The 23,854-nt window shown below is 36.7% G+C and overlaps 1 protein-coding gene across 4 annotated transcripts in view; it reads left to right on the top strand.

Annotated features, from left to right (window-relative positions):
* WDR72 (WD repeat domain 72) overlaps window positions 1–23,854 on the top strand; it is a 292,937-nt gene that overhangs the window by 53,590 nt on the left and 215,493 nt on the right. For all 4 annotated transcript variants that reach the window (XM_027840835.1, XM_027840836.1, XM_027840834.1 and 1 more), the window contains exons 7-13: window positions 171–290; window positions 1,059–1,204; window positions 1,616–1,712; window positions 9,597–9,738; window positions 11,108–11,356; window positions 14,245–14,465; window positions 17,212–17,407. In XM_027840835.1, the coding sequence (XP_027696636.1) occupies window positions 171–290; window positions 1,059–1,204; window positions 1,616–1,712; window positions 9,597–9,738; window positions 11,108–11,356; window positions 14,245–14,465; window positions 17,212–17,407 (1,171 nt within the window). The remainder of the gene's footprint in view (window positions 1–170; window positions 291–1,058; window positions 1,205–1,615; window positions 1,713–9,596; window positions 9,739–11,107; window positions 11,357–14,244; window positions 14,466–17,211; window positions 17,408–23,854) is intronic.

Here is a 23,854-nt window from a genome sequence, read left to right as displayed (position 1 = left end):
TTTTCAAGTGACTTTTTACATCAGAGGCCTTACAAGTTAATATAGGATTGTGAGATACTTTTGAAGTCATAAAAAAGTGATCTGGTACAAATATGTTGGAAACATTTGATTATATGCATTAACCTAAAGCATTAGGAGCTGGTACTAATGTGTGTCCACTTCTTATAAAGGAAAAGAAAGATATTTATGAGAAAGAATCCAAATCTCTGGACTCACCGAACTGCCGGACGATAAGATTTTGTCCCTACACGGAAAGACTTCTGTTGGTGGTATTTTCTAAATGTTGGCAGGTAGCGTGTGAACACAGAGAATTTCTTTACTCTCATGATAGTTACATTGAAAAGTAGACTATAATTTAAATATGGTACAAATTCTTTGAAATATTTATCTGAGACCCTGGACAAGCACCCACTTTCTACTTTCCATCAGGTTTTTTACTACATCTAGTTCCTATACTTTGTGGGATGGTGTTTGATCCATAGTATGTCTTGGTCTATGCATAATCATTCATGTTATAGTAGGGAGCTACTATGTTTTGATAGAAGATTTTTTTTTAAAATTGATGCCTCTGTTTGGGAATTTAAAGTAACATTATCATGTTCTTCTCTTGAAATAATTTATCTTTTTAAGGGCTTCTACTTTTCACTGTCCTATTATGTTAACATCTTCTTTTCTTATGAATGCACTGAATGCAAGATCACTGAGCTCCCAGCTTGTCCTGAGAGAAAAGTGAAAGTGTCACCCTTTGAAAATGCCCTTTTCATTTCAATATATTATATAACTGAATCTATTACAAATTATTTGGCTTTATAGAAGGCCACCCTGAAATAAGATCATAATTTAATCAAACTTACTAAACAATAATTATCAATGAAAGACAATAACCGAATGCCTATGTTGGTCTGCATTTGTATTAAGTTGCTCTTGGTATGTCTATAAGGATAAAATATAATGTACACTTGAGACTTGCCCATAGGTTGACTTAAACCATAATCTCATTGATAGAATTGAGCACACATTGTGAACTGTTGATGGAAAGTGAGGATTTTCTTTTTTAGGTTTATGATTACTGTGATTTTTCCCTCCTGCTCACTGAAGTCAGTAAAAGCAGGGAATTTTTTGCTGGTGGAGAGGTGCTTGCTGCTCACCGAGTCATCATCTGGACAGAAGATGGTCACAGTTATATCTATCAGCTGCTGAACAGGTGGGCTCAGATGGGGACAGCACACATAATGTTCAGGTAGAAAATGAACTTTGGGAGGTTTATTATAGGAAAGTCCCTGCATGTTGCCCATGATCAAAAACCAGAACAAAACCACTTTGGCATTCGAAGATTTACCCTAAGCTTGGTAGACTCCAGCCTTTGTATGAAACAGCAGGGGATGGAGGAATGAGATTAGCCATGTAGAACTTGTACAGCTGGTGCCGGGTTTTCAAAAAGAAGTCACTTGTAATTATTAACCTAACAGTTTCTAACAGAGTTTAGAAACTTGAGTGGTAAATCCTGGACTTAAAAAAAATTTAGAGGAGTGATACAAATATACTACAAATAAACACATCCACATTTTTAAAAACAACTTGTTTTTTTCCCCTTTCTTTTTTTTTTTTTACCCAGTGGACTTTCAAAAAGTTTATATCCTGCTGATGGAAGAGTACTTAAAGAAACCATGTATCCTCATTTACTTTGCTCTACTTTTGTAAAAGAAAATAAGGTAATGGATAAAAAAGAGAAATGATTCCTTAAAGTTCTTTCATTCAGTATTTTAGATAAGTAGCTGGCTTTCTCTGTTTCAAATTAAATTGTTATGAAAAAGTTGGTTCAAACCATCAAATAATACAAACTTTAATCTGGTACTACTATTTTAAAGTGGTTAATATGTTCTACAAAGTTGCCATAAAAATTAAATTTCATTAAACATATTTTTAAAATCAATATGATTCTCCTGAATGTCAGCAGTAAACCAGGTAATATTTTACTATTATTATCATTAGTAACAAGAATGATAACAATAGCTACTTACCCTTCTGTAATACTTTAAAAATTTCAAAGCACTTTCCACATATTATCATAACAGCATCCTGAAGTAGTCAATAAATAAATATGATTATACCCATTTTACACATGACAAAACTGAGGTTCATCTGCAATAATAAACTAGTGTCAGAAAAGGGATCTGAACAATATTCCTGATACCAAGTCTAACACTGTATTAATAATAACAACAAGAATAACTAACATTTGTATAGTGTATTCTATGTACCAGGCACTGTGCTTTACAATTATTATCTCATCTGATCCTTATCACAATCCTGGGAAGTAGGTGCTATTGTTATCCCTATTTCATACATGAGGAAACAGAGGCAAATGTGTTAAATTACTTGTCCAGGGTCACACACCGAGGAAGTATCTGAGGCTGGATTTGAACTCAGGTCTTCCTGACTCCAGACCTGGTGCCCTATCCACTGAGCCACCTACTTGCTCCAAAACAATTACACCAACAATTAATGTACTAAATAAAAAGCATTATCTGATTTGCTGAAGGAAGTGTAAAAGTAAATGACAGTCCCTTGCCCTGAAGGAACTTACATTCTAAAAAATAATAAAAAATACCAAATATTTCTCTGATGTTGATAAAAGACGTCATCGGAGAGTCTGGTGCTTCTCAGGGTGATAGTACTGAATGATATCCCTTTAGGTACACAGTTTGGTCCTCAGTTTTTAAGGTTAGAAACCTTAATTTTATTGTTCCACCCAGAAGTGATCAGGCTCTGAGGGCAACTGATGCATGCTACCAAATATAGAAGAAATCCTAGTAAGCATGAATGCCAATTTATTAGATGACAGTGACAAATAGATCTGATGAACAGACCAGATGTTTATATTGCTATTTAGCACATTTTCTTTCCAATAGGAAAGTCTACTTAAACAACCAAATTGAAATTGAAAGTTTCACCGGCAAGTATCAAGCCATGATAACCAGACACACTCATTTCTATTCTATAGATCTGCCAAGTAGACCAGATACTTGTCTAACCCGGTAAAGTCAGGATACCCTCCCTCCTGTCTGATGTTGGAAAAACACTCCACTCTTCACTCTTTAATTCTCTTTTTTCCCCACTGTTTATCAGTTATCAAATATATTATCATATACCTCCCCATGCTAGACATGTTTCCCAAATTAAAATTTAACTTTAGTTATATTTTACATCTATTTACTTCTTTCTATGGAGTCACCTTAAGCTCCTTGCTGAGATTCAGGAAGGCTTTAAAAAAAAATTATCTCATTTAGCTTCTGTAAATGACTAACTTCATTCATTATGTGTTCATTCATTCCGCCACCCTACCCCTCTGCCCCTTGCTACATTGACTCTTACTGACTTTTAGAGAGTGACATTTCTAACTTTGTCCTCATATATTTGTAGGGCAGTCTTGTATGTACTAGATATAATTATTATAACCATCCTCACTTTCTAAAAATATTGAACTTGGTCATCAGTTAAACACTAGAATACTATTTGCAAGAAAAACAAAATGTTTGTGAATGATTGATATGACAACCAAGAGTATATATTGCTATTTATTGGTTGATAGCATGCTTAATTAGTCAGCTACAGATATTGAGAAGTCAGACAATTGCTTCCTCTCAAACTTATTTGTGAAGTCTTATAGATATTTTCTAAATAGATGATAACAGCTAAAAATTAGAAAATGAAGGAATGTTTCAATTCAGGAATGGTATTGGTGATGATTTTTGAATTATTTGACAATTGCCAAAAGAATGCTGTTTTGTATTCTATCTGGAAAAAAACAATATTTTCAGTCTATAATTTTCCTAAGGCATTATTTAATTTTTGGGTTTTTTTTTAGTATTTTCCTTCCTCTTTGTAACTAAAATGTTCAGTGTAAAAAGAAGTCTTCAGTGCTGTGCAGTTAAAGTGCACTGGGAGTTCAGAATTTTATTATTATGTTCATTATTTGATATTCTCTTCTTTTAAAATAAAAACTTTCAGAAAATAAAGGTCAGTAGGCAGCAGCACCCCCCTTCCCCTTACATACCAATTTACCACCTTGGGGACACCAACTTCCCCAGCCACTCCACATGGCTGATTTTTAAGCTAAAAATTCTTCATTATGACAGTTATTTAGTTCAATACTTATATGGCTTCAGAGATCATTGATATGGCTCCAGATCACCAATGACCCTGAGTCTCGGCCACACTCATTCATTCCTTCCCTTCTTGTGTAACTATTGATCATATCTTCTTATGAATCCTAATCAGAGCACTCATCTAACGAGGTGGGTGGCTTTTTCTACTTTTCATACTGTTGAATAAATAGCAAAGGAATATGATCTGTCCATCTGTTGTTCCTTATTCTCATTTCACGTCCAGTCCATTATCTTTTCTGGTCATGTATCTGTTATGAAGTCCTTTAGGGTGCTTTCCTATGCAATTCTTCATTCTCTCTCTCTCTCTCTGTCTCTGAGACACACACACACACACACACACACACACATATACATATATATAATTTTGGGGGGGGTGAGGAAATTGGGGTTAAGTGACTTGGCCAGAGTCACACAGCTAGTAAGTGTCAAGTTGTCTGAGGTAGTATTTGAACTCAGGTCCTTCTGATTCCAGGACTGGACCGGTGCTCTATCTATTGCGCCACCTAGCTACCTCATTCTTAATATATTGCAGCCTACTTATACCTACAAATCACCTCATCGTTATCCTTTGGTTCAAATTCCACTTCGTTTTCTGAAACTGTTGTATTCCACGAATCCCAGCCACATTGGGATTTCTGCTGAAAGAATATCTGCACTAAAAAGATGGGCCTTTGTTTCAGGGAGAAGCTTGAGGTTTATAAAAAGTACTGGTGTTTTCCAAAGGAAATCTATCCCACACTGTTCTTTTAAATTTTGGGATCCATTTATTGTTCATTTGCAGTGTATGTTTTATTTTGCATGTTATGACACTCAATCAGCCAATCAATATTAAATACTTATTATGTTCCTGGCACCGTGCTAAGCATGGGGAATAAAAAAAGAAGTAAAAGGCAGTCCCTGTCTCCAAGTAGCTTACAATCTAACAGGGGAGAAAACATTCAAATAAATATGTACAAAGCAAACTATGTATAGAATAAATAGGTAATAATTGACAGAGCGAAGGCATTAGAATTAAAAGTGATTGGGAAAAGCTTCCAGTAAAAGATGAGATTTTATTTGTGACTTAAAGGAAGCCAGGGAGATCAGTAGGTGAAGTGGAGGAGGGACTAATATGTACAGATTGTATCTACATTGCACAAAACATTGGAGTATAATTTGGGGCCATCCTAATGTACTCCTACATGTGAAATCCTCTGAAACTGAAATTTTGCTGCAATTATTTTTCTGTTGATCATTTTGCAAATTCTTAGCCATACTACTACAATACCAGATAACCAAATGTCCCATGAAATTATGTTTCATATTGCTTTTGGATACATGATACGATCAACTCTGCTAATTCCATTATTTATGTGTACAACGAGAAGCTATGAGTTATCCTTTCATTTATTGCAAATTTTTATCTTTTGGTTTTGTTTATATTGAAAATATTTATTTTGTTTCTATTGAAAATGTCTATTTCTATTTGTTTATGTTGAGAATGTTTTCAAGTTTGACATAATTAAGTTCCTCTGGTAGTATACCTTCTCTTTGGCCATTGCACAAGGATATCACATATGAAGTACCTACAATTAATGTTTATAGACAGTTTTAATAAAAACAGTGACTCTTAGAGTTGTATTCTTTTTTTTTTTTTTTGGCCATTCTGCTACTGTCACTTGAAAAGTAGAAGTTGCTGCATAGAAGTGGCTACATAGAGCTGAGTGCCATTTTGTATTGTCCTTTGTTTCATTGTTTGCCATGGCCAAAGAGTTCATCACCAAGGGAGTAGGTGACTGGTGATAAGCATATCCATGCTTAGGTTGGCTTGGCCTCGTGGAGCAGGCACAGTTTGTTTCTAGTTTATAATCAGAACCTTTTCTCATTCTTTTCTTACACACCTTTTGGTAACCTAAATATGGTCACCTTCATACTGTGAGGCTTTGGAGTAGGACTTTGTGGAGGTCAGAGGTATCAAGATGATAATTAAGTCATGAATTTAATTGTTATCTCCTGACACGTTCCCTGCCATCCCGTTCTCATTTTTCTAAAAGTTCTATCTTCCTTCCAAAAAAAAAAATCAGACTCAGGAGAAGAAAAGCAGTGTAGTATAGTGAAATTAACATTGGGTTTTGCATATAAAGGAGTGCAGTAGATAGAATGCTGAGCCTGGAGTCAGGAAGACTCATCTTCCTGAGATCAAATCCGGCCTCAGGCACTTACTAGCTGTGTGACCCCAAGCAAGTCACTTAATCCTGTTTGCTTTAGTTTCCTTATCTGTAAAATAATACGGAAAAGGAAATGGCAAACCACTCCAGTATCTTTGTAGAGAAAATCCCAGATGGGGTCATGAAGGGTCAGACACAACTGAAAAACAACTGAACAACATCAACAATTGACAAAAAATGACCTGGTTTCAAATCTGAAATCTGGTCTTAAACTACCTATTTGACCAAAAGAAAGTTTATTTTATCTTTTGTGTTCTCAATTTATTCATTTGTAAAATGAGAGTATTAGACTGCCTAATTTCTAAGGTTTCTAATAGCCAGATCTGTGAATCTATGATTTAAGAAACATTTTTTCTTTTGTGGCACTGAACTCTCTGCTGTATAATATCAATTAAGTATACATAGTTCCTTTCCTAGTATTTGGAAGAAAGAGGTCAACAGCATTGAAATGAATGAAAATGCAGTAGATCTTCAGAGAGCAAAAGAAAAAACATTGAAAAAGGGCATTTCTTCTATGCAAAATTGCAGTTGTATACAAATTAACTGAGACAAAGTAAAATTTATTGACATACAATAAATCTTATTACTTTTTCTATCTTAAAAACAGCTTTTAACATGCAACATGGGCTTTTGCTATAGTTATTTGCTTTATATGACTTTAGATTGAGTTCACGATTTTGATAGTCATTAATTCTTCATCATGAAACTCCACTTTCATAGCATTGTACATTAAGTATACTTTTGACATCAGTGATTTTTCAAGTCTAGTCTTGAGTTATGTAGCCCATAACTTTGCTTTTCTGAAAAAAATGTATTATTTGTTTTTATATTGCCTACAATTCTTATCTGTACCTATCCTTCCAGGAGAACCATTACTTAGAAGAAAAATTTAGAAAAAAAGTGGGTGAGTGGGTAAATCATCAAATTAGTCCCCATGTTTTAAAAAAAAATCATATTATGTGCCATGATTTTTTTTTACCTCTGACAGAGAAGTTTGCATCGGGCAAATTACCAGTCTATTAAAGCATTTTTATTTCCATTTTTAAAATTTCTTAACCTTTTGTCATGTGTGGAATTGTATAAAGCTGTGTTACAGTATTTTTATCTCTACTTGGGAATTCCTATAATTCTGGAATGATTTTATTTCTCAATATATTACTATATTTATCAGAATTCATCATTCCTTCAATGGGGATAAGACTTCCAGACCTGGGAAGTAAAAAATTCCCAAAACATTTTTTGGGGTACATGTTTTACAGTCCCATGAAGAAGCCTGGATCTTAGAGATTTACCTGGACTTCTTATGCCAAAATTTTTGGATTAGCCTTTGGAACAGGGTCAACTTCACCACCTCTTCTATGTCTTTCCAACTTTTAGTATCATAGTCTTTGTTCTGTCTTCCTCCTTTTTCCCTTCCTCATAGCAAGAGTTAGCAATGTTTAAAAAAAAATTCCACTCAATATTCTTTCAACTTTAAAAAACTTCTATCTTACAATGGAGGCATCAATAACAACCCCTTCAGCTGCCAGGTTCCTCTGAAGATCTTTGCTTATTTTCTAATGATTAATTGGGCTGTTCTGCAACAATATTTTGCCATTTATTATTGTTGCTTTTTTTGTTTTCAAACATACTTCCTTTCTGTTGCAACTGTTCCTGCTTTATTGTGGGCCTAACTAATCCTTGAAGTGCTTGACTTACCCACATCAATAGCTTCTACAATATCTCTGACACTCATAGAAGTATGCTCTTTAAAAGTTATAACTTTTCCAGGTTTCTATGGAAAAATATCAATTCATTAAAACCAAAGAACTAAAAAAAAACAAAACAAAAAAGACAATGAAACATGGGTATGTGGCATGAAAATCAGCAATCAACTGATAGAGAACTAACTCAAGTTTGGGAAACCACATCAATACAATTTTATCTGGTCTAGGTCAGAAGAACCCCAAATCACATGACCATTGCTATCACAAAATGAAACCATATCAAAATTATTGTTTGTCCTAAGCAATTCACTTGACAGTGTGCTTCATATTGTCAAATGAAACAGATTTCTCATCAGTTTGGTAAACTGCTAAAAAGATCCTCGATAATAGTTTTCATAGTTTCAGCACCAAACATATGTCTGGCACATAGTAGATACTCAATACATGCTTAATGACTAATTCAGTGTTAGATACATAGATTGCAGAATTTTGTCTGCCTTCCCAGATTTATATCCATCCTACCTACATTTTCTCAAAATCACATTCTCTTTCTCTTAGACAGTTATATTTATTTTATAGGTACTTCTTAGAGGTAGGATGGATTTACACAGAGTGTAAATCTGAGTTTGAAAGCCATCGTGTTAACCCATTTTCAGATTTTTACCCTTTATTTAGCAAAATAATCCATCTTTATAATCAATTTAAAATTTCATGAATTTAAAAATACTTATTATTTCTACTTATAGGCAGGACTTAATGAAAGTAATTTGTTTGGGTGGAAAACAACGGATCTAGGGATTGGGAGCACTTGGCTTTAGTCTTGGCCTTACTAAAGCACTGTCTGTCTCTAGATTCACAATATGTGAAGTGAATCAGTTGAGTCCAATCTGGCTTATTAGTTAGTCTGTAGCAGAAGGGCTAGATGAGGTGTAATGCAAACACAAGTGAGAATATTGAATGAACCAGGAAATCTGATAATCAGGACTTAGCATATTTGTTCAAAATGATAACAGTTGAGAGCATTACACGATCCTGAAGTGCCCTGTGAATCATCAAGGAAAGATTATGAACTGATTTAGTTCACCTTTTGAATTTCTTTCAACTCAGGGTCAGAAAAGGTCATCTTTCATGGAAGGCCATAGAATATCTGATCTGGAAGGTGCTATTGAGGTCATTCAACCTAAGCCTCTGAATCCTTGCTAGACAGATGTTGTATTTAGAATATTTGATCTATTGCATTTAGGCTATTTCCTCTCCTTTTGAGAACATTAAAAACTGACTAGTGGCTGAATCTTTTTGCATGGTACCCAGAGTTTCCTTTAAAGCTGGTCACGCCCTTGTTTTGGTTACAGATTAAGATTCTTGAGAGTAAGGCATTTATGCAACAAAGTCAATTTGTGTGTTAACCTTTTCCTTTCTCTTTTATTCCCCATTCATCACAACCATGGCTATCATCAGTTCCTAGTCTTTGCCTTTTCCCCTGTGAGTAAAATTTTCAATTATTTCTGATACAGAGCTATCCGTTTATTATGGGTTATCTCAATGAACGGAAGGAACCTTTCTATAAAGTCCTCTTCTCAGGAGAAATGTCTGGAAGAATCACTTTGTGGCATATCCCTGATGTTCCAGTATCAAAGTTTGATGGTTCCCCTAAAGGTAAGAAAATGTATTCCATTTGCCAAATGTGTGCTGTGTCTGTTTCTACAACTAGGGAAAATTTCTAGACCTTTCTGCTTGACTCTGCAAGTGAGAAAAGACTGGATAATAGCGTGGTGTATAAGGAGACAGTGATTTTAGCTTATCCAAGCTTAGCTTCATATGGTGTAATAGACTAGTAGGCATAGCACTGAACTTGAAATCAGGAAGACCTGTGTTCAAATCCCACCTCAGGTGTGTAACCCTGGGCAAGCTGTTTTACATCTCTGAGCCTCAATTTCCTTATTTGTAAAATCAAGTGGTTGAACTTCGTGAGCTCTGAGGTCCCTCTGGCTCCATATCTGTAACCTTATGTGATTTTAGAGTTCTAGTTTATTTTAAAGTACTTGAAGAGGCAACTATGATGTAGGGAAAAGAGCCCTGACTTTGGTTTAAATGCAGGTTCTGCTGCTTATTACGTATACATACTTAGGCAAGTCACTTAATTTCTGGGTCTTAGTTTCCTTAAATGTATAATGAGGGAGATTCGACTAGATGACAGCTTGAGTCCCCGTTCCAAGCTCTAAATTTATGATGTATTATTATGAGGTCCTTAAATTTCTCTGGGTCTATTGGAAGACTTCTTTAAATCCTCAAAGTGTTCAGTAGCTGCTCAGAACTCAGAAGCATTGTCAGAATTCAGGGTGCAAGATGGTGAAAGGCCAGTATGCTGTTGAACCTGACCCTAGTGATACACACCATAGAGAGTGTCTGTGATAGCTACCAAACCTCAGAAATGCAGTATGGGCATGACATCATTTTGAAATATTCAAATATTTTGTCATTTTTCAAACTGAAACTTTCAATGTAGTGATCTAATATCAGAGGCTCAAAAGCTTTAGAGTGAAAAGTAGCCTTCCTTAGAGATCATCTAATCTAACCTTCTCATTTGACGAAAAAATTGACACTGACATTTAAACCTAGGACTTTTTACTCTATATCTAGTGTTCTTTCTATCACCATATACTACAACTCTATTTTCTCCTTTCATCTTTGGCTAAGTCAAGTTGAAAGCACTGTATGACGTTCCTCAGAACCAATTCTACCATCCCAAGACTTTCTCAGGTATCTTTAGTTGCTCCAGTCTAGGTTGGCTCCCTTAACTTCTATCTACCCTCATCATGCCCTTCAGGGTTTTAGGGCCCAAGATCTGGGGGTTGAAGACCTGGGATTATAAAAACAAATTATAATTAGCTAGTTCGTGTGCCACTATTCAGTAGTTGGGACTTTTTGGCTGACCCAATGACATATTGACTCAATTCTTTTGGTGATTGTGATGAGTTTCATCCATATTTTTTTTGATTTGTCCCTCCCTCTCTACCCTTTCTAGAGATACCAATAACTACCACTTACACCCTTCAAGATAATTTTGACAAGCATCACACTATGTCACCCAGCATTATTGATGGTTTCTGTGCTCTTGAAGATGGAGCTGGAAGCCCAGCAGTCACTTCGTCTATGTATATTCCAAATTTTGACAAGCTAATATGTGGATGTGAAGATGGGAGGATCTTCATAACACTTGCTTTAAATGCAGCAAAAGCAGGACTTTTGGAAGATAATGCCTTATTTAAAAAAGGTAATTAGTTGAATTCATTAAATAATGTCAAGTCAAATCAGAGGTAATGTTTCATGTTAACAAGAAACACTTGGTTTGAACTAAATAAGACAGATTAGTTTTTGAGTGGTGTAGCAGGAAGGTGGCCATACTTAGTGTCTGTTCATAATTTTGTATAGTTTTAGACAGCTTTTTATGTTGTAATAAGTTACATATTAAAGATTAATAGATCCTGAGTAACAAGTTGAGCTTGATGATAGGAGGCATGTTGAGCTCTAGAGACATGTTAAAGATCGTGTCCTGGGTCCTCACAAACTTAGAGGGATAGTTTGAACAGGCACTTATTTTGTTCTGGGCTCTGGGAATACTAAGGAAAGAATAAAACACATGTTTTCTTCAAGGGATTTATATTTTCCTGGGGTTAGAGAGGGTCAGTGGGTGGGATGTTAAATGTGTACAAATAAATAAATGCCAAATGTATACAGAATAAATTCAAAAACTAGGACAGATAGTGGTGCAGTGGATAGAGTACCAGGCTGGGAGTCAGGAAGATGAGTCTTCCGGAGTTCAGATCCGGCCTCAGACACTTACTCGCTGTGTGACCCCGGGCAAGTTGCTTAACCCTGTTTGCCTCCGTTTCCTCAACTGTAAAATGAACTGGAGAAGAAAATGGCAAACCACTCCAGTATCTTTGCCAAGAAAACCCCAAATGGGGTTACAAAGAGTCTGATGTGACTGAACAACAAAACTCAGTGTAAGTGTTAGGGAGAAAGGACAGTAACAACTGGAGTGATCAGGAAAGGAGATGGCCTTCAAGCTCAAGTTTATAAGTTGAGCTGAGGAAGGTGGTTATTTCAGGGTTAGACCATACCCTATGTGAAGGTATGGAGAATTGAGGTTGAGTATTCTGTGTCTGGAAACTACACATAGGCCAGCTTGACCAGAATGTTGAATGAATGAAGGGGAGTAATTTTAAATCAGTATGGGAAGACAGATTGAAGCTAGATTATGAAGGATTTAAATGGCATAAAGGGGTGGGGAGCTTTATTTAATCCAAGATACAATGGGGAGCCAGTAAAGCTTCCTGGTCAGGGCAATGACACAGTCAAAGCTGTCATGTAAGTATATCGAGTTGGCAGCTACGGCTGATTGGAGGATGAATCAAAGAGAGGAGCGACAAGGGAATAGTGGGAACAATTAGACTGTTGCAGTACTTGAGGTGAGAGGTGATGTGGACCTCAATGAGAGTGGTGATCAAGTTGAGTGGAAAGAAGCGAATTGGTGCTAGAGACGTAGTTAAATTTGATGAAACTTGGTGACTGATTGGATATGCTAGGGTGAAGACAAGTGAAGACGTTAGGAGGGCTAAGATCATAAACCTAGATTACTAGAAAAATCGTGGTTTCCTCAGAAGAAATAAGGAAATTAGGAAGAGTGACAGGTTTTGGGGAAAAGACAACAAATACAATGAATTAAATTTTGGATATGTTGAGTTTGAAAACTCATTTTCCTGAGTTCAAATCTGGCCTCAGACACTGACTAGCTGTGTGACCCTGGACAAATCACTTAACCCTGTTTGCCTCAGTTTCCTCATCTGTAAAATGAGCTAGAGAAGGAAAGGACAAACCAGTCCAGTATCGCTGTCAAGAAAATTCCAAGCGGAACATGACTAAAAGAACAGCAACGGAAATGGACATCCTGTTACAGATGTCCAGAGGGAATTTGGGACTGGAGCTCAGGAGAGACACAAGGCCTGAATAGGTAGACCTGGGAATCATCTGCATAGATATATATCATCATGGTATTTGTGAGAGCTGATATCTCTTTAGAGTTACTTGTATACATAGTGGTTGTTCATTGACTGACCCACTAAGATGTGGCAAAGAATACTGCCTCTGAAATATACTAATATTATAGGCTGTTTTAATTTTGTTATTATTGTCATCATAATTTCCTATGTTTTTAATCCCCTTTTTTTATGAAGTGAGTCTAATAGTTTTATCCTGACCTTTGTCCTGGGGCCAGGTGTAAAGCTATAAAATGTTTAGCCAGGGGAGGCAAAAGGCTAACCCATTGGGAGATAACAGCTCCCACATAGGCTTTTCTTTGTCCCTTCGTTCATTCTTATGCAGTTTCTGATTTATTTAACCAGTTTAACACCAATTTATGTTTATGAAATTCTGAGAACTGCAATATATTTTGCTTCTACATTATTATTATACTCTGGTAAAGACAAACCTCTTCCCCCCACCCCCTCGCACTGCCCATAATAGTAATATTTGTTGTTATTCGGTCATTTTAGTCACATCCAACTCTTTGTGATCCTATTTGAGCTTTTTTTTGCCAAAGATACTAGAGCGGTTTGTCATTTCATTCTCCACCTCATTTTATAGATGAGGAACAGAGGCAAACAGGGTTAAGTGACTTGCCCAGGGTCACCCAGCTAATAACTGTCTGAGGCCATATTTGAACTCAGGAAGATGAGTCTTCCTGACTCTAGGTTTAGTACTTTATCCACTGTGCTACCAACTGCCCATAGTAGCCATAATTTATATTATTTTGAAGTTTGAAAAGAAGAGCAAAAGGTGTAAAAGATGCTACCTTCTAGTAATAAACCGTCATGATGGAATCTTAGAGACATTCTATCCCTCAATAGCTCAGGTCCTTGAGAGGTTTGTTCCTTGTTTTTGAAGTGGTAACTTTCTCATGCCTAAATGGACCTTTGAAAAAGCAGAATCTGAGTTTTTTGAAGAGGAGGTAGGATGGGGAGAAACTCAAAAAGTAGGTCATCAATTTGAACATGACAGTCTTTTTTATAAAACCATAAACCAAAAATAAACCATCCAAAAAAATTCAGACCTCATCCTTGAGCCAGCAAAAACATTTTGCCTCCTTCTTTCTGCTTTCAGATTCCCTACCTCACAAAGTTCTTAGAGGCCACAACGGAAGTGTTACTTCATTACTTTATCCTCATAGCCACTCTTCCAAATTAGATCCAAGCTGGATGGTTTCAGGGGATCAAGATTCTTGTGTAATCTGGTGGGACATCTTAACTGAAGACGTCTTGCATAAATTCCTTTTGTGGGCAGGTCCAGTAACAAGCCTTTTGATGTCACCAGAAATCTTCACAGTAAGTAAAGGGGGGAAATAATCTCTCAATTATAATTATTATTTGAATTGCTTAACACTTTTCTTTTTAATCTGGTTTATACTTACAACTTAAGAAGGTTTTTTTTAAGTTTAATAAAGAAATCTCCATTATTCTTTTTTTTCCCCTATTTGCTTTAGGAAAAGGACTTAATATTTGATTTTTATGAGCTTGGGTCTGAAGTTAATCACAACTTTTCTATGATAGGGAAATTCAATCTTTACAGGTAGTTCAGATGGTAAAATGGATGAATGAAGAACCAATTGTCACTTATCCACAAAATCAGGAGAACCATCATTAGCGTGAAGAAATAAAATCCAGGGATCTTATTTAACTGATTGTTTCCAGCCCTTTACCTAGCAAATCTTTACCACTGGTACTATTAGCAATTGGCTAATTTTGTGATTATCTCCAATAATAAACATTGTAAATGACAATAATAATATTAGCTCACATTTGTATACATTTAAAGATTTTATGCAGAGTATTGAGTAACAATGAGATAATCATAATCAGTGATATCAGAGAAGAATGAAGATATGAAAGAAGTATTGGAAATAGTTTGCATCTTCAGTAAAAAATAATTAGCGTAGTACTTCCTCTGTGCTACCTGCAATTGGATACTCATTGCAGGTTGGATCCTCAGAGGTTGCTGCTACCTGGAGTTCAAAAGGTAATCCTTTGGGGCTGCACCTCATGGGCCTCCACCAGTGTGCTTCCCATTACCATTCTGCCACTAGACATAATAGCTGTTAGCCAAGGCATTTAGTAAGATGCCATAGTAAGAGTAATAGTTACAAAAATATTTTTACAGGCCTTCTGAGCCCTGTTCCTCCTAAACATGGGACAGACTCACAAATACAGTGTCTTTACAAAGAGTGGTCACCAACTAATGTAGAGTGACAGTAAGGTACCACACATAGCCAAGACAACTTGCAACCCCAGAACTAAAGGGTATCCTTTGCTCTCCTAGTGAAGTCTTTTCGGATCTCCCTTCTAGGTGCATGGTCTCTACTGGTGGGTTGCTCAGTTGGCCTCTCCCAAGATTTCCACAGCTCTATTTTTCAAACGTCAGGGCTGCTTCTCCCTTGAGTCTATAATTGGCGCGCTCTCTCTCTCTTTCTCTCTTTCTCTTTCTTTCTTTCTCTCTCTTTGTCTTTCTCTCTCTCTTTCCTGCTGTCAGTGGTCCTTTTCTTGGAAGCTACTTCTACAACCTTGTACCCTAAAGTCTCTTTCTCCTTCAATTATGCCCTAAAGTCTCTTAAATTGATCCTCCAGATGCTGGATAGGATGGTTTCTCCTTCTGGATGAGTACCTCTACTTCTTGGTACCATCATCAAGTTTATCAGCTTCCAGACTGGAAATCTATGAAGTTTCTCTAGAACTTGGCTATTTAAAATCCCTAAAAGCATGGCCTAACCCAACCTATAATGTTTCCTCTTCTGATTTATGCAAAAAGATGTTTTGTAAGGATCACTGGGTGTTATGCCTTGTTAATACAAGGCGTATTACCTGTGGTATGGAATCTGTTTTCTGTAACTAAATCAATTATGGTAGGGGGCAATTTCTCTCTTTATAAGTAAAAATAGCTAAAATATATTGAATAGGGGCAGCTAGGTGGCTCATTGGATAGAACAACAGCCCTGGAGTCAGGAGGACCTGAGTTCAAATCTAGCCTCAGACCCTTACTAGCTGTGTGACCCTGGGCAAATCACTTAACCCCGATTGCCTCCCCTAGGGAAAATATTTAAAATTAGGTGAAAGATCTTCAGTGTTGTACCCCTGTGACCAAAATACAAAGTATCAAACTATTCTTTGCTAAATTTCAGCTGTATTTCCATAATGTTCCTAGATATAAATTGTATTTGAGTTATGCAGATAAGAGTAAACAGTATTTTATGGAGTGATGCTTCCCTGTAAAGTTGATCTCATTTCAGGGATTGCCTATATTGCATTGGATATACCTATTGCCTTTTTAGACTATGGTCAAATTCATTGGATAATAATGATATTGATAATTTCTCACATTTATGTACACCTCATAATTTTAAAAGAGCTTTCTTCACAACTTCTCTCTCAAATAGGTAGGACCAAGTAATAATATTTCTGTTTCATTGTTAAGGAAAGTCAGGCATACAGAAGTTATACTTAAGACCATATGTGTTGCTTGTGCCAGAGTCCATACTAGAACCTAGGATTTCTGCCTATCCAGTATATTTTGTATTGTATACGCTACATAGGCCTGTTAATAGTACTATCACATTTTGAGGCTACAAATGAGAAATATTGATTTATGTTATGCAAATATAACCTAGACTGAATCTACCAGAGCTGTTTTGAGGAAAGGGAGTAAGTGGATTTTTTGTTGTTGCTCATTTTTATTCAGAACTTATTTCTATTGACTTTGGATTTAATGTATATATATCGTTTTTAACTTTAGTTTACTATAGGTTCCAAATAAGAAGTTTCCACTGTGATCTTTGTCCTTTCTTGTATTCTGTAGAGTTTAAGAAATCATCTTGTGTTTCCATATTTTTGATATAGCAGTTTGAGCTACCTGAGAGGAACCATAGAAATCCATCAGTGAAAGCTGTGTTACACATAAGGGCTTTTTTAACCTTTTTGCCTATGTAACCCATGTAAACAAAAACAAACAAAAACTTAAGTAATTTATTAGAACTATCAAACTAAATTACCTGCTACAGAAATAATGTCATTTGTTTTCTAGCTGAAAGATCACCATGTTGTATGCTGTGTATGCAGTGACCACTCGGTTATACTACTCCATCTTGAGGAAAAGACATGTGTTTTGAAGGCTCAGAAGCACCTTTCCCCTGTGACAACAATCAAATGGCATCCTGTAGAAAATTTCTTAATTGTTGGCTGTGCCGATGATTCTGTTTACATCTGGGAAATTGAAACTGGTAAAAAGCATTTTTTTTTATTCCTCATGATTGCATTTTTTCAAAGCAGATGACAGGACAGGAGGATCATGGAAGCACAGCAGGCCTAGCCTTTGGAGGTTTTAATTTTAGTACAAATGGGCTGTATTTAATGGCTTCCAATGAAGCTGGGTGTGCTGATAATAAAATACAATAGCCTAAGTCAGATCCTGACAAACGGATGATGAGCTGACATTGCAGTGCACAGAAACGAGCCGGATATTTCTGGAAGCTATAAATAAAAACACAAGTTATCTACTTTAATTATTAACAAGAGAGAAATTTAGTGTCCTACTCATCTCAAATTATCATTAGATTCTGCCTCCTTCAACACACTCCCCAGCTCAGCAACCTTTTGGGCTAATTGATGATTTTTAATAACGGAATATAATTAATTGCAAAGCTGACAAAAGTCCAGTCAGGAAAGCTGAGAGTTGAGTGTCCTCACTGAATCGTGTATATGCTAGGTGTTTGGGACAGGGAAGATGACAATCCAAAAAGCAGGAAATGTGACAGACCAACTTCTGGGTTGCCCTAAATCTTAGACTTCTTTGACCAACAATGGGTTGATCACTCATTTCAGGCAAATCCTGAAAGCATAACAGGAGAGACAAGGTAATTAATGGATGTGAGCAAATGAGTTGTTATAAAAGTACATTTCAGTGAAACTCCCGCATGAGTTTTTATTGATTAATCAGTAATGGTTTTATGCTGGATACTATTAACAGAATGGATGGTCTATACTAGCATTTCTCAAACAGGGTTCTGTGGGACCCTGCTGTTTCACATGGTTGTACGGAAAGTCCAGAGATTCTGTGATAAAACTTCCACCTTTTCCTAACTAACCCAAGAGCTGTGTTCTCTGACCCAAATGGGGATTGTGCCGGGCTATGGGTCTTGCTTCCTTTTGCAGCTAAGATCCTTAAGGGCCAGGTATAAGAAAGGTTAGTCATGGCTAGGTGATAAAACATCGCTTGTCCCAAATTATAGTCCATTACTGCAATATCCCCTATCCCAATTTCCATCCTCCTTACCGCTCCCTCCCTGTCTTTGATTCCTGCCAAAATATGAAAGATACATATGCTGCAGTCCTGACCTGCCTTGTCTTCCACTGTCGTCTGTCCCAATGGATAGAGCTCCTGCACTGGCTGAAGAACCTGCTACCAGAGTGGTTCATGAGTTTGTCTGTAGTTTTATATCACGTCAATATGTTTTAAGCCTCAAAGATTATGAAGCCAAATGAGTTGTGTCCCCCATACCTAGAACGATGTCCCTCCTCATCTCTGCTTCAATTCCCCGAGTTTCCTTCAAGTCTCACTGCAAGTCCCACTTTCTACAAGAACGCTTTCCTAGTCCCCCTTCATGCTAATGCCTTCCCTCTTTAATCGTCTTTAATTTTTCCTGTATGTATCGTGTTTCTAAATAATTGATCACATTTGTCTCCCGCATTAGACTGAGCTCCTTGAGAGCTAGGACCGTTATTTACCTTTCTCTGTATTCTCAGAACTTAGCTACATGCCTGGCTCATAGAAGGTGCTTGATGAATGTTTGTTGACTGACAATTATGTACTATGGCAAGTCAGATATATACAGTATAATCATAGTTAACATTTATATAGAGTTTTTAAGGTTTGCAAAGTGCTTTATATATGTCATCTCATTTGATCTTTGGAACAACCCTATGAGGTGGGTGTTATTATTATCCCAATTTTGCATATGATGAAAATGAGGCTTAGGTTACCTGAGAGAGGTTTAGTGACTAATCCAATATCACATAGCCAGCAAGTATCTGAGACAGAAGTTGACCTCAAGGTTTCTTAATTTGAAGTCCATCATGCTATCCATTGCATTACCTCACTGCTTTTCTTTTTCTTTCACTCTTCCTCCTTTCTTCCTTTTTTCTTTCTCCACTTTTCTCTTTTTCCTTCCTCCTTTCCTTCTTTCCTTTTTTCTTTCTTTCCTTCTTTCTTCTTTTTTTCTTCTCTTCTCTCTTTCTTTTTTCCTCCTTCCGTTCTTTCCTCCTTTCTGCCTGTCTTATCTTTTTCCTTCCTTCCTTCCTTCCTTTCCTTCTTTCTTCCTTTCATCTTTCTCCACTTCTCTCTTTTTTTCTTCCTTTCTTTCCTCCTTTCTGCTTTTCTTATATTTTCTTCCTTCCTTTCTTTCTTGCTTTCTTTCTCTTTTTTCCTTCCCCCCAAAATCCATTTCTTCAAGGAACATTCTAATGAACATAGACAACAAGTATATAAATAGGTACGTATAAGACACTGCTGGATATATTATCTAGACTTAAGAAAGTGATAGAGAAAATGTTAATAATGCAGATTAAACTTAAAAGTATGTCCTTCTATACATTTTTTTCCCACTGGAAGCTGGTTATGAAACTTTTACCTGCATACCCTTGAAAGTAACCTTAGAGAGGAAGTCAGTAGCAGCAGGGGAGGGGAGAAGGAGGAGTGGTACCACAAGAGGTCTCCTGCTGCATATTTAAGATGAATTTTAAAGAAACAGGGATTACAGGAGGTAGAGGTGAGAACAGGGGAAATGGAATGTCACATTGAAGGAGCAGCAAGTAGGCCAATGTGGCCAGTCCACATGGTACCTGGAGGGGAGTGATGAGTAAGAAGATTAAAGACATAGCACAGGGCCAGGAAGCAGAGGGTTAAGTTATGAAGAGCTTTAAACACCAAATATAGAAGTGTGTATTTGATCTTAGAGAGTTCTGGTTTATTGAGTGTGTGTGTGTGTAGGCAGGGGAGCGGGGGGGGGGGGGGGTATGTGACATGGTCAGAACTACTCATTTAGGAAAGTCATCTTTCTGAAGGATGGGTTGAAATGGAGAGAGAGGGAAGGAGGCAGGGAGAATAATCAAATAGCTATTATAATAGACCAGGTAAAAGGTGATTAAGGCCTGAGTTGTGAAAGTAATACCATACTCTTACTTTATCAGAACACTTTCACGCTTACTTGATAAGGGTGAAATGCTTAATACCCTCAAATACTCCTCACAATCTCTGTCCTCTGAAACCTTCCATCAATCATTACTGCTTTTCACTCAGAAATTCTGCTGTTAGAACCAATGATTAAGATTATCTGAACTCTAGAAGATATAATTCACCAATTTAATTCACACCAAAGTGTCAATAACTCATTGATGATGTTGTTGTAGTTTAGTTATTTTAGTCATGTCTGACTCTTTGTGACCCTATTTGGGGTTTTCCTAGCAAAGATACTGGAGTGGTTTGCCATTTCCTTCTCCGGCTCATTTTGCAGATGCGGAAACTAAAACAAACAGAATTAAGCAACTTGCCCAGGGTCCCACAATTAGTAAGTATCTAACCTGGATTTGAACTCAGGTCTTCCTGACTCCAGACCCAGTGCTGTATCCATAATGCCACTTAGCTGCCTCTCAAGGACTCATTAGTAACTGCTATTCTAGGGTAGCTTTTCATTAATTCCTGGACACTTGGAAAAAAAATATTGCAGGAGCTGGTCAGAATGTTGAATGATGGTGGTAAGGACAAGTGGAATCATAAGTGTGATATGAGAGAGAAAAGAAGAAAGAGTTTACCTCTTACACAATTTTGCTTAGTTATTCCAGTTAATAGTTATAATACCCATGCTTTGTAAATATTTGTAAGGGGAACTTTTCATGAATGATTTAAAAAAATTACTTATGATAGTCTTTTGGGATCTTAACGTTTATTCAGTCCTCATCTATTCTCTCCCTTTCACTTCATAGATACAAAAATTGGGGCTTACAAGGGTTAAATAATCTATGTGAGGTTATACAAGTATCAAGTGGCAAAGCTGGGATGTGGAATCAAAAGGCCTGGGTTTGAATCCTGGTTTTGCCACCTACTTGGCCAATTCACTTAAATTTTCCAGTCTTTCATTTCCTGATTTGTAAAATGAGGGGTTTGGATTAAATCTCCTCTAGTGTCCATTTCAGATCTTAAACTGGGATTCTATGATCCTTGTCACACAGAGAGTAAACTCGTGTACTCAAAGTATGTAAGTTGATAAATCATCTCCTTCTAATGGACATTTAAAAGGTATAGTTTTCCTGGGAAATGCATCCAGTTCCCCTATAGTAGTTTTAAAAGAAGAAAACAAAAGCAAAAGTTTCAGCTGGGGCCCATTTTCATAAAATTCAGTCCTAACATCTGAATTGTTTTCCCAATTTTAAAGGAAAGAAGGTTTCCTCTCCAAGTCTTTCTTTAGTAGTTCTTGTGGGCGTTGTGTTTTATAACTAGCAATGGGCTGGGTCAGGGAGAGTGAGGTAACCACTGCAAGCCTTCAAGTCAGAGACTGTGTTTCATGTTTCTTTCCTATCCCTCCATAACATTAAGCTCAATAGTCTGGAACTTGATAGAGTTAATGAGCCACTTCCAGTTTTCTTCTTCTTTTGTGTGTCTCAAGCCTATGTACCTCTACCCAATTTTGACTTCAAAGAGACATAACAATGGTTTTGTTAGACGACAATCTGAATAAGGTCTTAGATGTCAGGCTAAAATGTTCTTTAAAAGGATAGACAGAAGAAATAGAGAAGAACGCATGTAACTTTGAGTATCTTTTTCTCCCCCATACTAAACAAAGCAGTTTTCCTGGACTTGGAGTGATGGGGCTATCCAGTTTTGTGTATTGATTGCTAGCCTTCCTATGATGTTGAGCTCTAGATAGGAGGGGGAAAAATAGGAGATGTCATTACTGATTAATATCTGAGTGCCTACAGTGTGTTGGGCAGTGACAACTCTGGGCAGCTTTGTCACCCCTATCACTCTGGGACACAATAGAAATAATTTAATGCTCTTTTTTCTGAAATACAAGCCTGGAATAAATCTTGACTCTCAGATAAGATTGTATAAGATAAAAATTATTCTTTGAAAGGACTGTGTGCTCCCGTTAAGGAGTGGAGAAATTTTCATGGCATAAAATTATTTCCAATTTCAGATAGATTATTTTATTAATGGCAAGACACTCCAGATAAAATCCCTATTGTTCAATATGAGATATTAGGTAAACAAGGTTTGTATACGAAGATTCAATCTCTCGACACTTTATTTAAAAAATTGTAATGTTAATCTTCTAATCAGACCTATTATTGTAATTGTAATTAAACAGCATCTTAAATGAAAATCAAAATTCTGGCAATCTTTACCCTTTGGAAGGAGAATTATAAGCAATCAAGGCCTTCTGTACCTTCCCAATCCTCCTGTACCTTCCCAATCCTCCTGTGACTGATTCTATGAGTTATCCTCAGAGCATTACTGTTACCTTATCAGCTTTTAATTTATGTGCAGTTTTAACAACTCTGGTCATCTAATTTCTTAAGACTATGGCAAAATAATTGAGAGGGCTCAGAGTAGCAAGAATATTATCAGCAGAAATCATAGCTAGATGCAAGAGAAAACATAGAAAAGTAAATGTATTAATGTACAGCTAAGAAATGTCTGTTAGGTCATTAGGAAAACGTTAGTGGCAGTACATAGGAAATTCCTGTCAAATGAATCCCAGTCTCAAGTGGCCTTTACACGCAGATGCCTGCTATGACCATGTCTTCTTGCTCCCAGGTCCTTTTCAGGAGCCATATAGCACCTCTTGCCCTCAGATGGATGGTAATAATTGATTGATTGAATGAATGAAAAAGCATTTAAAAGGGATAATTAAGTGCCAAGTACTGGTGATACAAGAATGAAAGTGAAGATGGTTTGTGCCCCTAAGAAGTTTATATTCAAATGATGGAGAAAATACATAAAGGGCCATGGTGGCTAGGAGAGGGGTATTTGATTCAGAGTTACAAGATGGTGAATGGGGAGTAGATTGGCTTGATACTTCCTATCCAGCAAATATGCCAGAGTTGATTTGATCATGGTTCATGTTTCCCAAACTAGAAGGTGATGAAGAACCTAGAGAGGAAATGACTGGAGAGCCTGCAGAAGTAAATCATGGTGGTTTGGGTTGTCCAGTGGGTGGCAAGGATAGTAGAGGAGCTGCCTAAATAACAAGGAATAAAGTGAAGCATAGTGACTGGGACTTTCTTGTAGTAGTATTTCCAAAAGAAACAGGCCACCAAACCATATATAAGTATCCCTGCAGGCCACATGACTTAGCAAACCACATATTAACACTATATCCTTTTGTACTTTTATTTATTTTGGTGAGTATTTCCCAATTACATTTTAATCTGGTTTGGGTTGTACTCAAGAATGTTTTGGGCTGTGTATCTGACACCTCTATTTTAGGAGATAATAGTCACCAGTTAGATATAGTCACCAGTTAGGACAGAAGCCCAGGGACGAAAGTTTCTTTGAGGTGGCAAGATGATTTTATAAGAGGTTCAAAACTCACATAGAGACTCAGGGATATCAGATTTTGGAGTTGAAGGATACTGTCAAAAATCAATCAAAAGAATCTTATTAAATTTGTTAT

The sequence above is a fragment of the Vombatus ursinus genome, unplaced genomic scaffold (assembly GCF_900497805.2).
Source record: "Vombatus ursinus unplaced genomic scaffold, bare-nosed wombat genome assembly UNPS02014848.1, whole genome shotgun sequence".
In the NCBI taxonomy this organism is placed as follows: Eukaryota; Metazoa; Chordata; class Mammalia; order Diprotodontia; family Vombatidae; genus Vombatus; species Vombatus ursinus.
This window is presented reverse-complemented; position numbering and strand designations above follow the sequence as displayed.